Raw genomic sequence first — 16,128 nt, 5'->3', positions numbered from 1 at the left:
GTGGGTAAATGACGGAGGCCACCCTGGTGGAGGGCTGTGCTAAACAGAGGGCTGTGCCAGAATGTTGAGCTCTGTTTGGGAAAGGCCAGCCAGTAATTGACTTTGGGATCCATGCCATCTTGCTTTCCCTCTATTAGAGACGTTTGTTAACATTTCTTTCTTGGGAACATATGTGTGTGTGTATGTATATTTTCTTGTGCATTTTTGCACTGTTTTGCACTGTGTGATTAGTCATGGAGATTAGAATTGCAATCACCAATCATAAAGGACTCCCTGAAATATCCTTAAAGGCACACTGCTATGAAAATATATTTTTATGGGGGGTTCGCGGTGCAGTAATTTGTATTACTAAAATGAAGTCCCAATGTAAGACTAGAGGTTCCTCTCTGATATTATTGATTTGGAATGTGTGTGCGCACATCCTCCATGTAATTAAAGCAGCACAGAAGCTAGGACTTACTTGATATCCCTTGTTCCATTCTCTGGATTGCCAGAGCTAGGTTAATTAATATACAATTATTGATAATGTGGCTGTTTGTTTCATAGTAACAGTTTATATATCTAACTTGTGGGCACTAGGCATCTTAAAAGGGGAAAATATACTATATTTCTAAGTAAATTTATTTAGCTCCCATTATGGAGACAGTAATAGACCAGAATATGGATAAGCTTTGCGGTCAAATGATCTTTAATTAAATATACAATAGATTTTTATATTTATGGGCAGAATTATAGTATATTTTTTTATGTTTTTTGGTGAACAGTAATGCCTACATTTTTCCCTTCGCAAGCACCACTGCAATGTATACACCCACAATAAGTTATCTTAATGGGATTTTTTTGTTTTTGTCTTTTTATGGGGGGATTTTTTTATTATTTTTTAGGATAATGAGTATTTGCAGCACATTTTCACTATAACGTTTTAGCATTGGTAAGTAGCACTTGGCATCTGTGTGTAGCTTCGAATTTTATGTTATCATAAGATCTTTGTGTATACATATCAGTGACTAGAATTACGTTCTCCACAATGACTCACTCGCTGTTCATGTACATAAATAATGGTATAGAGAAGCGTTCAAAAATAAATACCATATTATAAAACCCTTTTCCAATTATATAAGTCTTTGGAGCCGTCTGAGAATGAGATTAATGCATAAACACTATAAAAAGAGCATCTAAATCATGTAAGCTATTTTTTTTTTCCATTCTGTTGAGCTTTGGATCTTATTAATATACTATTACATACTATATAATACATACTCTATTATTAAACTAGGGGTTGGCCCTTTATTTGTTGGTAAATGTCTTTAAAGTAAGTTTGTACTACACTATGTTAAATATTATTATTTTAGTAAAAAAAAAAAAATGACACAAATATTATTTTTCACAAAGTCTGCTGCCTCAGTTTTATGATGGCAATTTGCATATGCTCCAGAATGTCATGAAGTGATCAAATGAATTGTAATTCATTTCAAAGTCCTTCTTTGCCATGATAATGAACTTTATCCCAAAAACAACATTTCAGCTCTGCCACAAAAGGACCAGCTAACATCAGGTCAGTGATTCTCTCGTTAACACAGGTTAGGACAAGGCTGGAGGTAACTCCATACTTACCTACTTTCTTCAGCTCTCTTCCGGGAGCCAGCCAGTGGAGGGGGGCGTGAGGGGGCGGGGCGGCCAAAATCGCGTCATTTCGGCCCCGCCCCCTGTGACGTCATGACGCAAATTGCGTCATTTGACAGCGGGGGCGGGGCTAAACGCCGCGATTCATCGGGAATCGCGGCGTTTGGGATCTAATTCTGCCCACTTCACTAGGAAGTGGGCACTTCCTAGTGAAGTGGGCAGAATTCGGGAGATTGCCACACTCGCCCGGGAGTCCGGGAGACTCTCGCAAAATGCGGGAGTCTCCCGGACATTCCGGGAGAGTTGGCAAGTATGGGTAACTCTGCCATGCTGATTGAGTTAGAATAACAGACTGGAAGCTTTAAAAGGAGGGTGGTCCGTGAAATCATTGTTCTTCCTCTGTTAATTATGGTTACCTGCACAAAAAGGGCTTCAGAGGCCAGTATATTGCTGGTAGTAAGATTGCACCTAATTCAACCATTTATCGGATCATCAAGAATTTGAAGGAGAGAGTTTCAGTAGTTGTGAACGAGTCTTAATGTAATTATCAATAAAAGCCTTTGACACTTATGAAAGGCTTGTAATTTTACTTCAGTATACCAACGCAACATCTACCAAAAAGGTCTAAAAACACTGTAGTAGTAAACTTTGTGAAAACCAATACTTGTGTCATTCTCAAAACTTTTGCCCACGATTGTAGGGACATCAATGTAACATACAATTTATTATTGATTTTTAGTGGGATTAAATTGGTTGAGGACATTTGGAGATGGAAAGATACAAAAGAAGAGCTGAAAGCTAGCGAGAGCTGAAAGTACAGTATATGAGGTAATGCACCCCCTACTGTAATTTGCAGGGATTTTAGAAGTCAGAGGAGTTAATACCAAGTGCTTTTACAGAGGTCAGAAAATTCAAAGGTGACTTCTAATATAATGGAAAAGGTACCCCCTACAACATTAATTGTGTATGTGCAGAATATTCATGTGTTTTGTTTATTCAATTTTGAGCAACCTGCTTTAACACCCCACTTTGTACATGGAGAGTGCAGAGTTTCTTTTGTTTATACCATGTAAGTCCCATCTCTCTTGCACCCCAATCTTTAGTTCTATACATTAATTCCAACTTGTGTCGGGTGAGTCCCAGGTCTCCCATGGCTTCTAGCGCTTGGGGAAGATTTGCCTTTAAAACCTGTGTGCAGGAAAGCCTTTAGCCCAAATAAAAAAGCATAGCATTTGATCATGTTGGGACTGACCAGAAGGGGAAGACTTTGGTGTGTTGTTCAGCATAACATATATTGCGATATGTAGGGCTAACATTCCCAGTTTTTAATTTAGAAAAGTAGAAAGAACAGCATTTATTGTGTATTTTAGTGCGGCATAGATAGATCTAATATCAAGTTGAAAATTGTTTTTCCTATCCAATCTCACTACTACTACGCACTCCCCTGCCATCATTTCAAATGGAATTTTAAATCTTTATAAACACACCCGAGCAGACACATAAAACACCAGTTTCTCTATGTGTCTTTAATATGATTGCAGGCACTTTTCTGACTAATGGCTATGTTTACAGATCTATATATCACATGTAGACAGGTATTTTGTTAACTGACCTTTTGAAAAACCCTGCAAAACTTTGTTGACTTAATTTTCTTTAATATAATTCTGTCTTTTGTAATGACCTATGTCTCCTGGGCATAATCTTTATGGACTGCTTGTGCCCAGGCTTGTATGTGTATTTAATTATGGAGTACAGAGAGGTGATGAATGGAACATGGTCATATGATAGGATTGTTCTTAATTGACCAGTGAATAAGCAGTGAAACAAAACATTCCACTTAGTTGCCAGGTGATTTTTTTTTTGTTGTTAACAGCTTACTTGCAAACAGAATTTTGAACGCGCACCTGTTAAACAGTCTCAAATTCGGCACCTGCCTTCACCAAGTAAATGCAAATCCATAATTTGTGTGCTTTGTGGTTACTGAACTTCAGTCTTCAAGGACCCATGTCATAGCTTGTGTTAAAGATCTATTACTAATGTGCATGTGAAATTTCTATTTCAGTAATTAAATGTCATCTGTCCCCCACAGAGTGAAATCCTCAATACATATTCTGTTGGGAGGACACCTTTTTTCTGTGAGTAGCTATCTAATCGGCTGTACAGAATACCAGACTTTGAATGGCAATCACATTTAAATCTCAGGAAATGCCATCCTCTAAACAAGGGGGTAAGGAGGCATTTCAAACATCACCAGGATTTACATACTCTCTACAGTTCTCATTGTATGGAGTAATTGTTGGAGTTCTTCTTCTTTATTTCTCCAATGCAACATGAATCTTAGCTGACTTTTAATTTAAAAGATCCCCTTGGTTTTTTGTTTTTTTTAAATTAGAAAATAGAACTGTACTGTTATTTGCAAAGCTGTTTGTCACACAAACTAGTAACCACATTTGTTTGTGGTGTGAAGATTATTGCTCTGAATCCGACATTTATCTCTGTTCAACTAGCAAAATCTACTACTCTAGTGAATAAAGATCCAGGGGAACTTGACTAGTGCACACAATAATGGTGATATCGTCTCATTATGGTATATTGCTTCATTTAAATGGCAGAAGTAAAAACCTGGCAAACAGATGGTGCTAATTTAGACTCAGTTGTAGCCCATTAAAGATGTGAATCTCTATTACATAGTTTTATAATGATCTAAACGAAGCTGGTCTGTTTGAGGGTTGTTTTGCTCATGGTCTTATCCACATGGCTTAAGTGATACCTCTCTAATCAATCCTGACCATAAAGACTTGTATACATGTTACTTTCGTTGTAAAATATTATAACTTCCTAACAACATTATGGTGTTTCATGTTTGGAAATATGTTTATAAGGTGCAGTTAGCTGAACCTATTACCCCCACATTTTTTACAGAGCCTGCTGAACATCAGGGAGGTGTAGGTGGAGATGGTGAGCAATAGCAATCCGCAAGAGCATCAAGAGAGTGATCCTCCTGGCCACACATCTCCTCTGCTGCCATTTTATTAGTTATAAATGGCATTGATTTGCCTGTCTATAACACAGATATGACAGTGCCCAAGGGAAAATGGGCAGACAGATCCACTTTGTAAGTAAGGACTGTGCGGTGGACGATATTCTTCTAATTTATTCTCTTCAAATCTTGATCCTTGGTTCAATATCCCAACATCATCCCATTATGCTAAGTTAGGTAGTAGTTGATCAGCAGGCATTTTTAATTAATACATGGCAGCAATGTATGATGTGGGTGGATGGATATGTATACAGGGAATGTCATGGTATTTGTACATGGGTATTTCTAATTACAGTATTATGCTTCAGAATTATGTAACTTTGTACTGTAAAACTAATGATTCATAGTAATTGTGTGGAAACATAAAACTACAGTGTAGAACATAGCTGCACATGGAGAATATATTCGCTAACTAGAACTTAAACATTGCATCCCATTTTAGTGGAATACATTTCTTTAATTATTATTTAGAAATAACAACTCCAGTGATAGTCACCCAGTGGGCAGGTGGAGTTTATTTGTCCTAATTTCACAATAACACAATCTGGACCACATTGCATAGCTCCCATGTGCCCCCAAGCATCGCATTTAGCAGATTTTAATCTGTGGCTGGCCAGGTTGCTCTGAATTTGACCACATTTACTGTACAAAATTGTCTGGACTCATCGCTCTTTGTTGTGCCAGAATAGCAGTTTAAATCTATCAAGATTTAAAAACCACTTCCTTCGTGAGTATGTAACTGAGAATGACACTCTTTAATAAACTATTTGAATTCTAACAATAATTTGTAATAATAAAAACGAAGTGACTGATCTGCCAATATTCATAATTTATTGCAGGCTATGGCTCATTTATCTCTGTGATGGCTTTTCTACATGAGATGTTTACAAGCCATGTCTCCCATGTTAATGTCCACCAATTGATCTTTTGTCATCTTGCAAGTCATGGTTTTTAAAATATAACCAAAACAATTATATTATGAACAAATATATGTGTAAATGTTTTGTTGCAAAGACCAATTTTAATATATTTACATATCTCTGTATATGTCCTGTTATGTTAGAGTGCAATCAGTATTTTGTACATTTTTTATTTTTATTGGCTTTATAAAAGTTATTAGATGTGCACAGAAGATAAAACATACCTCACTACTCTAGAGTACATCTTGCCCTCAGTGAGTACCAGTAAACAGTGGAAAATATTCATTTGTTAGTCATGTGTGAAATTGTCATATTTCTGATGCTTTGCACCTGCATAAAGTTCGTTTTTTTTTTCTTTCCAATCTGCAGCTTTTAAGCTGTTGTCTAAGCATTCACAGTGTTGGACAATCAGCGGGATGTTTTGAGGAATCGTCTGCATTTTCGTAATGATATCTCTTGAAGTATTTGGCAGGAACAAGAGGATTGCATACCTCCAAATATGTCAACTGACCAAAGAGGGACATTTGACAAGTGCAAGCAAAATTGCCTCTTTAGAATTACCCGATTTAATCTGAACTCGTATCTCCCCCTTCCCCTCCCCTATCAGATTAATGACCAATTAAATTACCGTCTCCTCCGTGATAATGCGGCTCCCGCTCACTGATTGCGTGCGGTCACTGTGTGGGAGCGCAGCGCACAATGATGACGTCACCACGCCACACGCTCTCTGCCTATCAGAGCCTGGGAGCCACAGCATCGCAGAGAAGAAGGGGTATGGTTGGTCAGACTAAAGGGCCCAGACAGTCCAGGGGGACTCTCACAGCTGTACTCCCCTGAGGACCAGACACTTGCAGACAGTTTGTGGTCAACTTCTAATCAGGTGCCTCAAAGTGATCATTCTGATTACCATCACACAGAGTGGTTGTTTTAGGGTCACACACAATGCAATATTGAGCCAATATTTGATATTGGCTTTTTCTTGCAGGGTATGGCCAGCATTACAAATGATCTTTATGCCAGCATTTAGCTTATTAGTCTCTCCTGTTTAGAGATCATTGTCATCATTTTCTGTTATTATGAATTATGTGCAGTAAAGTTTCCTACTTCTGTGCAATCATTTTTACATCAGGTCCCAGCCCTAAGTATAAGTTGGCACTCATTTGTCAAGCTGGGGAGACCCCTGCCTGTGTGAGCACGCTAAATGTTATTGGATTGCAGCACTATTTAACGTTGTCGATAGATATTACTTGTCCAATGAAAGGTGAATAAGTTCACTATGCCCTTAAAACCATTAACAAAGACAGTTCCTGTTCCAACAAATGCTGTACATTTAGATTCCCAGGTAAAGATTTGTCCGCCTTTTATCTATGTTTTCAGCATGGAGTAACTTTAATAGAGTCTATGTAGTAAAAACAAACATCTCACTTTAAGGGTGGTTATGGATTGGGTGTGGTGGTGGAACGCTGCTGGCTCAATGGGCAGGAGGACTCCAAAAATAGTTTCCCCACCAGCCCCCTCCCAGAGCCATTTGCGGTGATAAGATTGGGATCCCTGAAGTGACATCGTTTTGTCTCTTCTCCCTGGTGATGGTGTTTTTTAATTATTACACAGGGCGTTAATAGTCCCTGCCAGCCCTTCTATGAGTCATTGTAAATGGTTTAAAGGTGTGACGTGCATAGATACAGTGATGGCGACTGTAACGGACACAAGATTAATAGCAAGGTTCTGTATGAAACTACAGCCATATTTATGCTACCCAGTGGATGTGCTATTGCAGTATGATATTTAGAATAGGTTGTAATTTTGCGGCTCAAACGTGAGATTGAATTATGTATGGAAAATTGAGTCCTTTATATCCAATTTTTTTCCATTCTACAGCTGCATCATAAGAACCCATCTGTGGAACTACAATGTGGATTTTGTATTGTGACCTGTTACGACATATTTACTAGCTGTACAGCTTTACATAATTACCTGACTAGTTTTCTGCCCCTTGGAAATACAGAACTTGATTGGTTCATGGTTTGGGTTGGGGGAGGTAGGGATGTAACATAGTTACTAGCTCAGTGCAGTAACACATAGCAACCAATCAGTGATTGATTGGCCCAATAGATAGTGTCTGTGAGTTATTGCGCTGTACACATTTGCACCACATAGAGATTTTCCTGCTGTCGTGAGATTAGTGTAATAAACAATTTCTCACAGCATCTTGTATAATGAACTTGTCTGGTTGCGAGTTGGAAAGTCTCATGTGGAAAGTATAATAGTGTGACGGAATAATTTTTTTTTCTTTTCTTTTCTACGTTTTATTTCTGCACCGATCTTCTCTTAAACAATACTCTGCTTTGTTTGTCTGTGTCTTCGGGGCCTTTTGGCTGATTAGTTGGGATTGAGCACAAATATTCACTTACTCATTCCTTCCTTTTCCACATTGCTCCCCCTTATACTTGGGAGGCCACAGGGGAGCAGCACCAGAGCCTGCAGTTGGGAGGGTTTTGATTGCCTGTAATTTAATATGAAAAAGGTGATAAAGCATAAACACATTTTATTTCCAATTACAATAGCATATTTCTGTGTAAGTACTTGGTAGCTAGAACTCAATAACTGCAAACATATGCTCTGGGTAATATGTAACCATGTATAATTGTATTTGTTCCATATTGCTCAAGTAAAGCAAAACTAAAGAGGATTTTATTTTTCCTTTAAATATATTCAAAAATGTTTTTAAATATCTAAATCGGTGGTGGGCAACAGGTGTCTGGTGGGCCGGAGCCTTCACCTGTGGCCCCAGACTGCTGGTCCTGAAATCGCTTAATCTCTGCAAGCAAGTGGGGTTCTGAGAGCATGTGGTCCTATTTTAGAGCAAGTGTCAGATCTTGGTGGCATGTGGGGGAATTTTGGAGCATGTGGGTATATTTTGCAAAATAAAATATTTCAATGTTAATGTAGATCAGTGGAACTCCGGAAACATATAGACATCCTGTATGTGTGCTGTATGTATTCAGTGTTTAGTATCTCTACTCCAATCAAGGGGAGAATAGATGGCGAAATATTTATATAATCTTTTGCTTGAAGAGTGGAAATGGTCTAATCCATGTCCACATTGGGAATATAAAAACACAATTATATTATGCTACTAGTCCTCTCTTAATTGGAGGAGTGTCTTGTATTTTGCAATAGTATCTTGAAATACATGTTGAAGCAGAAAACACCCATTATAAATGGCATCACTGGTCTTAAGTTGGATGAGCAATGATAAAGCATACTGTTATATTAATACTAGGACAACCAGTCCTGATCCTACGACATTGATTTCCAGCGTGTGTATATTGTATAGTCAGTGTGTGCTCTGTTTACTTTAGGCTGTATTCTCAACATCCATACAAAAATAACATTGTATATAATAATAATTTTTATTTGTATGATAAATAAATCAATTGGTATAATGCATTTATGTTCAAGGTATATTTTTTTGTAAGTTTCTTAATCATCACAAGTTCTTATAATGTTCCATATTTTAGGGGGCTTGTATTCATTCTTGAAGCCTCCAAGTTCATTGACATTAATTATATGTGGTTTACTAGCGTCTGGATTGCTTGTAACATGTATGTAATTGGAAAGGACACTGCAAGTCATACCCATTACTGCTGCAACTAACGTTGCAGTAGCATTCCATTTGTCTTCTGTTTTCAGAATGTACCTTGTTCTATCCACATCCTGTTGTTATTGTTAAACACATTATTGAGGCCTTCATGAAGCTCCTAGTGAGCTCCACATGCTAGTAACAAATGGCTGTCAGATTTCTCATATGCATTTTCATTAGTGTTAAATTTGTACTCACTGGTGTTTTCGGAGGTGTGCCAGTGTTAAAATAGGTAGCATCTCTTCCTTAAAGACAGTGATGAACAGGGCATACATAATATCTCCTAACATAGCAATTAGGAGATATTTTTTTTAAATCTTCAAATAAGTTATTTCAAAGAGTATGGGCTTAATGCTCATGGTTGTTTTTTATGTTTTAGTTATTAGGTGAAGTCAGCCCAGTGCATACTGGTTTTTAGTAGCAGCATCTCCTAAAACCTTTGAGACTAATACAGTCATGGCCAAAGCTTTGAGAATGACACAAGTACTTGTTTTCACAACGTTTGCTGCTTGTGTTTTTAGACTTTTTTGTAAGATGTTGCTATGCTATACTGAAGTAAAATTACAAGCATTTTATAAGTGCATAAACTTAATGTAATTGTCAATAAAAGCCTTTGCAAAAGAGTCAATATTTGCAGTGTTGACCCTTCTTTTTGCAATTCGCCCTGGTATGCTGTCAATCAACTTCTGGGTCACATACTGATTGATGGCCGCCCATTCTTGCCTAATCAATGTTTGGAGTTTGTCAGAATTTGTGGGTTTTTGTATGTCCACCCGCCTCTTGAGGATTGACCACAATTATTCAATGGGATTAAGGTCTGGAGAGTTTCCTGGCCATGAACCCAGAATTTTGATGTTTTGATCCCCGAGTCACTTAGTTATTATTTACCTTATGGCAAACTGCTCCATCATGCTGAAAGAGGCATTGTTCGTCACTAAACTGTCTTGGATGGTTGGGAGAAATTTCTTTTTGAGAATATTTTGGTACCATTCTTTATTCATGGCTGTTTTCTTGGGCAAAATTGTGAGTGAGCCCACTCCCTTGGCTGAGATGCAACCCCACACATGAATGGTCTCAGGATGCTTTACTGTTGGCAGGACACAGGACTGATGGTAGCGCTCCCCTTTCCTTCTCCAGACAAGCATTTTTCCAGATGCCCCAAACAATATGACACCAGGTCATCCTCCAAAAAGTCTTCTCACTGTGCATGGAGATGCACTCACACCTGCCTGCTACCATTGCTGAGCAAGCTCTGCACTGGTGGTGCCCCGATCCCGTGGGTGAAACAACTTTAGGAGATGGTCCTGGGGCTTGCTGGACGTTCTTGGGCACCCAGAAGCCTCCTTCACAAATATTGAACCTCTCTCTTGAAAGTTTTTGATGCTCCGATAAAGGATTGATTTAGGTACAATCTTACTAGCGGCAATATTCTTGCCTGTGCAACCCTTTTTGTGCAGAACAATGATGACTGCATGTGTTTCCTTGCAGGTAACCATGGTTAGCAGAGGAACAACAATGATTTCAAGCACCAACCTCCTTTTAAAGCTTCCTGTCTGTTGTTCTAACTCAATCAGTGTGACAATGTGATCTCCAGCCCTGTCCTTGTCAACACTCACCTGTGTTAACGACAGAATCACTGACCTGATGTAAGCTGGTCCTTTTATGGCAGGGCTGAAATGCAGTGGAAATGTTTTTGGGATAAAGTTCATTGTCATTGCAAAGAGGAACTTTGAAATTAATTGCAATTCATCTGATCACTCTAAATGACATTCTGGAGTATATGCAAATTGCCATCTTAAAAACTGAGGCAGCAGACTTTGTGAAAAATAATATGTGTGTCATTCTCAAAACGTTTGGCCATGACTGTAGATTGATATTGTGCTATATGAGAAGGCAAGCTGATAGAGTGCAATTAAAATATTTTCTTATTTATTCTGTAACGTCCCAAATTTCAAGGCTTCATTAATAGAAGACTAAAGATTATAGCATTACAAGATTTACTGTTGCCTTTTCATGTGATCAATATTGCTGTAATATCCAGAAACTAGTTTTGTTTGTTGAGCATTTATGACTCTTAACTATTGCTTCTTTCTGGGCTCATATATAGGGCCTGAGTCATTAAGGAAAGTAAGGCAGGAAAAAGGAGTACTCCGGGACAAACCATGTTACAATGGAAGGGATGCAAATTACTTTATTATTTTGCACATAAGATAAATACTGGCTGTTTTTTCATTTAGCACACAAATACTTGATAGATTTATTTTTACACTGAAATTTAAAGTTGATCTAGTACATTCCCTACCTCAAATATATATCTGTCCCCACATTTTAAATTTACCTCCCCTCCAATGCAATATGGTTTTGCCCAGATTCAAAGTTACTCCTTTTTTATGCTTTGCTCTCCTTAATGACTCAGGCCCATAGTGTCTATACATTAGATTTTTATGAGAAGAGCTGACACTTCATATATTTTCTAAATAACCTCATCTCCTATGAAATGAATAACTTCTCTAATGACTGGATTCCACAGTCCCTGAAAGACAGTATTATCCTTCCATGAGAGTTGGGAATATGAATATTCAATAGACACCTAGTACTTGCATCTTTACAATCTGGCACATACTCACTGTTTGTTTTACTAAAGGTGCCTATCATAGGGTGATCCTTTCGCTTGGGACCAGCAGCTGGACTGCTGTCATATTTGACAGTTCACATGTGTGGCCAACCCTGAACAAGCCAGATCATACAGGGTATATTTGGCATCATCAAAAAATAACCACATACACTGGCTGAAAGGACCAATAAACCGGACACTTTTTTTCCACTCACTATGGATCTACATCTGCTCCTCTCCCCCTGTTGTGCAGGGCTTCATCAAGAACAGTATTTAACACCCCTCAACATAAAGGGTTGAAAAGGGTGCATCACTTTTACTCTTTAAACCAGAAGTGGGCTCATAGGGATAACTGCTGCTACACTGCAGGATTCCTTCTGACCAAGTCCTGCAATGTTAAATGACATTTACATGCAAAACTCAGTGATAGACATGCAACTGTCATTATACACTACTGGACTACATCAGGAGAGTCCTGCAGTATAGTTGCTTTTTTCCTTCATTCCCCCAAGTGGTCATTCCAGCCCATCCAGCTGAAAATAATCACCATGTTAGTGGTGCCCCAGCATACAGAATGGTGAAAGAAGGAGTGGAAAACTTGGATGTTAGTGCTGAAATGTTTTTAATGTTTTGTCAGTGCTTACTGCTGCATAAGGTTGGGTGAGTGTTGGTCCTGTTGTACTGAAGACAAAAGATTTCGGTGGAGATGGGGGAATGCCATATACCGTAACTTGCCTGCTCTAGTAAGCATACTTCAGTGACTTCACAGGCAAATGTACAAATCATACAACTCTAATGTGTATCTCTAGTAATAAAGGTGACTGATCATATAAAAAATGCATAATAATAAGTTTATAAAGGCACAATTGTGATAGACGTTTGACTGGTTTTTTGTTTTTTTCCTGGGTTTCCATTGCTCCCTCTTCTTCTTCTTTTTTTTCTACTATAGAAATTAGATAGTGGGCTTCTTTGAGTCAGGTAGTGATGAATTGTGGTATCTGCCTGTACAGTATCAGTGTGTATGTTGGGCAATAAAATGGGCATATAGATAAACAAAAAATATAAAAAAGGATGTGATGGCTACTATGGTGAGAAACATTATGCTCCTAAGCCAGCAATTCAACTGCTTTCATTTACGCTATTGATTAGAATTGGCTCAGCACTTGTGTTTATGGTGTAAGAAATAGTACATATTAGATGTCATGTGATTATTGACCATGCATTCCATGAGGGATACATTTATACATTAATCCAATGTATAAATAACAGTCTAACTGCATTCTGTATCTTGTTGTATTAGCATTGCCCTCCGGTATAGTGAGTGCCATAGCACCTGCCTGCATTTGTCTTATCAGCAGAATAGTATAAATTCAGCACAATCATTGTAGCTGATATGTGAGCAAGCAGAGGCTTGTTATATTTAGTCACTTACTATGTGCTGAGAAAATAAACAAAATGTTATGCGATGTGTATATATAATATAAATATATACATTATACTGGCTGTTTTCTAAACAGTTTAAATGGGGCATGTACACACAATTTTAAATATGTATGTCCTGCATGTAGGTTCCACACTAAAATAGAGTATATTGTAGCAAAACAAATATATATTTCCCCACTTACTAAACAACTATTAATTTTATTTTTATATTTTTCAGGAAAAAATTGCTTGACATTGCATCACAGTGATGCTCTAATGCTGTTCAATTCCCCACTAATGTCCCTATACTCATATATACCCATTCCTATTAAAGCCTGTGCAAAGTAACATTTAGTTGTTATAACATACAGGTTGACTAGGACAATCATTGTAATGAAACACTCAAGTAGTATTGAAGAAAAAAGACAAACAAACTTGGTTAAGTGAGTTTCCTCAAGTTAAAAATATCTATAACAATTCAGTGTATAGACTGTGTTTGCATATATGTGTGTAAAATATATATATGTGTGTGTATATATATATATAAAAAAAATTTTTACTGTACTTTTGCTTTGCTAGATTTTACAAATAATTCACAGTTGCAAAGGCCAATTTCTTTTATGACTGAGGCAAGAATAATAATGGTGACATACTCCCGAAGGAAGTGTAGCTTGTGCCACTGTTGCTGATTTGTATGGAGCTCATACAGTGTTCTATTGTGCCCCACCTCCTCTGCGCCTGTGACATTTTTAGAAGCCTGTAGAGCTAAATATACCATCCACAACAACTGTTGCCATGTAGACCCCTTAGAACTGTGCAAGAGAATGACATATGCAAGAGAATGCAGAAAATTCACAGCCATATGTTATGCCAGGAAATGTATGACTTTTCTAAGTTTGTATACCTTTGTTTTCTAATTTTCAGTGTGTTTTTTACAACCACCTTAAGTATATATAATAAGTACAAATTTATTACCATATTCGCAAAATACTGGCTGTCGTAGCAGATATGTACATAAATGACATCAGATTTGAATTCTACATTGCAGTTGATAGTTAAGAACACATGTTTGTGTCCCATTAAGTCATTTATTTTCTAAAAAATAATGTATACTTAATCCATGAAATTCTGAAGGGTGTTCACAAGTTCTCTGGTCTGTAAAAGGAAAAAAAAATATCAGAAAAGTTGATTTATTGAATGAAAGTGGTGCTGTTATGGTTAGTTTTCCATCCAATGTCCATATCCAATCATTAATGTCAGTAATGTTATTTATTTTATAAAAAAAAAAAATGTGGATGTACTGTACACAGGAATTCCAGGTCAAATTAGTAGTACAGTATTTGGATAGCGTATTAAAACCCATTGTCCTCATCCTTTGTAATACTCCAGCTGCAAACAAGTGTTGTAGCAGATCAAAGGGTTAAACGTTTCCAACACGAAGGCCCCAGGAAGGAAGGAAAGGCTTGGGGAGCAACACGTAACATCCATGGGATGAATTTACATTACCTGTCCTCCTCCATATTTCAGCCAAACAGTGGCCCTTGTGATTGGGAACAAAGTCATATATAATAAAGGAAATGGCTGCTACATATTTCCACAAGCAAAATAACCATTCTGCTCTTTGGGGTAAATGGATAGGAAAGTAAATTCCAGCTTCCCACCGAATAATGCTCTAGGGGGATGTTTTATTTCCATCTTTTGAGTTTTGAGATATATATACAGACTTCTAAAAAAAAAAACATATTGTGTAATGGGTGTGTGCAGAATGAATTACCAATATGGTTTTATGCTGTGCTTTCACACATCATATAATGTGGTGTTGGGCAGATAAGCATTTATTAGACTCTTTGACTATTAATGGATTGTTCTGAAATGCATTAATTCACAAAATCTTGGTTTAGCCTATTCAGAGACACACATTACATCATGGTCCAACCATTTCTGTACTTGCTTCTTATTAAATAAAAAACTTGGTATTAGGCAGAAGTATATATTTCACCCCTGATGTACCTGTTTTCCTATTCCAACATTAAACAAATGTCTTCGGATTCCATCTCATTCGGTCTTAGTGAAGATATTGATAATCATTAAACATATATTTTTATTCTCCTGCAGACACAAGCCATCACAGTCGTCCAGTAGCCAACAGACCATGCTACACATTTCTTCACTGTGGCCAGGAAAGGAGACTTGTCCTGTCTCGTACAGAGTCTCCACGTTTTCATTGCCAAACAAAAGGAAAGAATATCCGACTAGACACACATGGAAGAAAAGCTGTCCGACGCAATAGCTTTTGTAATGGAATCACTTTTACAAGTCGACCCATTCATCTTTATGAAAAAGTCCGCCTGAAGCTGGTATCTGTACACCATGGGTGGAGTGGGGCTCTACGTTTTGGATTCACAATTCATGACCCAGCACAGATGAAGTTAGAAGATATACCCAAATATGCATGCCCTGATCTAGTTACCCGGCCTGGGTACTGGGCGAAAGCTTTACCTGAGAGATTTGCACAGCGGGACAATATTTTGGCATTTTGGGTAGACCGCCATGGAAGAGTTTTCTACAGTGTGAATGATGAGGAGCCCATACTGTTTCATTGTGGTGTTAAAGTCTCCAGTCCTCTGTGGGCCTTGATTGATGTCTATGGTATTACCCAAGAAATACAAATACTAGGTAATTTTTTTTGCTTTTCGCCAAGTTCTGTTTGTTTGTAAAGTTATATATTTCATGCATGTAATGTTTCATATGCTGCCAGAGCTAAGCTCGCTAAGAATGCGTTTTACCTGGAATTCAGAAAGCCGTATCACTCCTTTTTTGCCTTCTCTCTGCAATAACCTTTCCAGTTCAGTTTTGCACATATTAA

General features: G+C 37.7%; 1 protein-coding gene across 1 annotated transcript in view; it reads left to right on the top strand.

Annotated features, from left to right (window-relative positions):
* The window catches only part of NEURL1B (neuralized E3 ubiquitin protein ligase 1B), a 52,516-nt gene that overhangs the window by 17,483 nt on the left and 18,905 nt on the right, over window positions 1-16,128 (top strand). Inside the window, exon 2 of the mRNA XM_075209628.1 lies at window positions 15,378-15,938. Within this exon, the coding sequence (XP_075065729.1) occupies window positions 15,378-15,938 (561 nt within the window). The remainder of the gene's footprint in view (window positions 1-15,377; window positions 15,939-16,128) is intronic.

Source organism: Mixophyes fleayi, chromosome 4, assembly GCF_038048845.1.
Source record: "Mixophyes fleayi isolate aMixFle1 chromosome 4, aMixFle1.hap1, whole genome shotgun sequence".
NCBI classification, from domain to species: domain Eukaryota; kingdom Metazoa; phylum Chordata; class Amphibia; order Anura; family Limnodynastidae; genus Mixophyes; species Mixophyes fleayi.
Note: the sequence above shows the minus strand (reverse complement) of the source record. Positions and strands in the feature narration are given on the sequence as shown.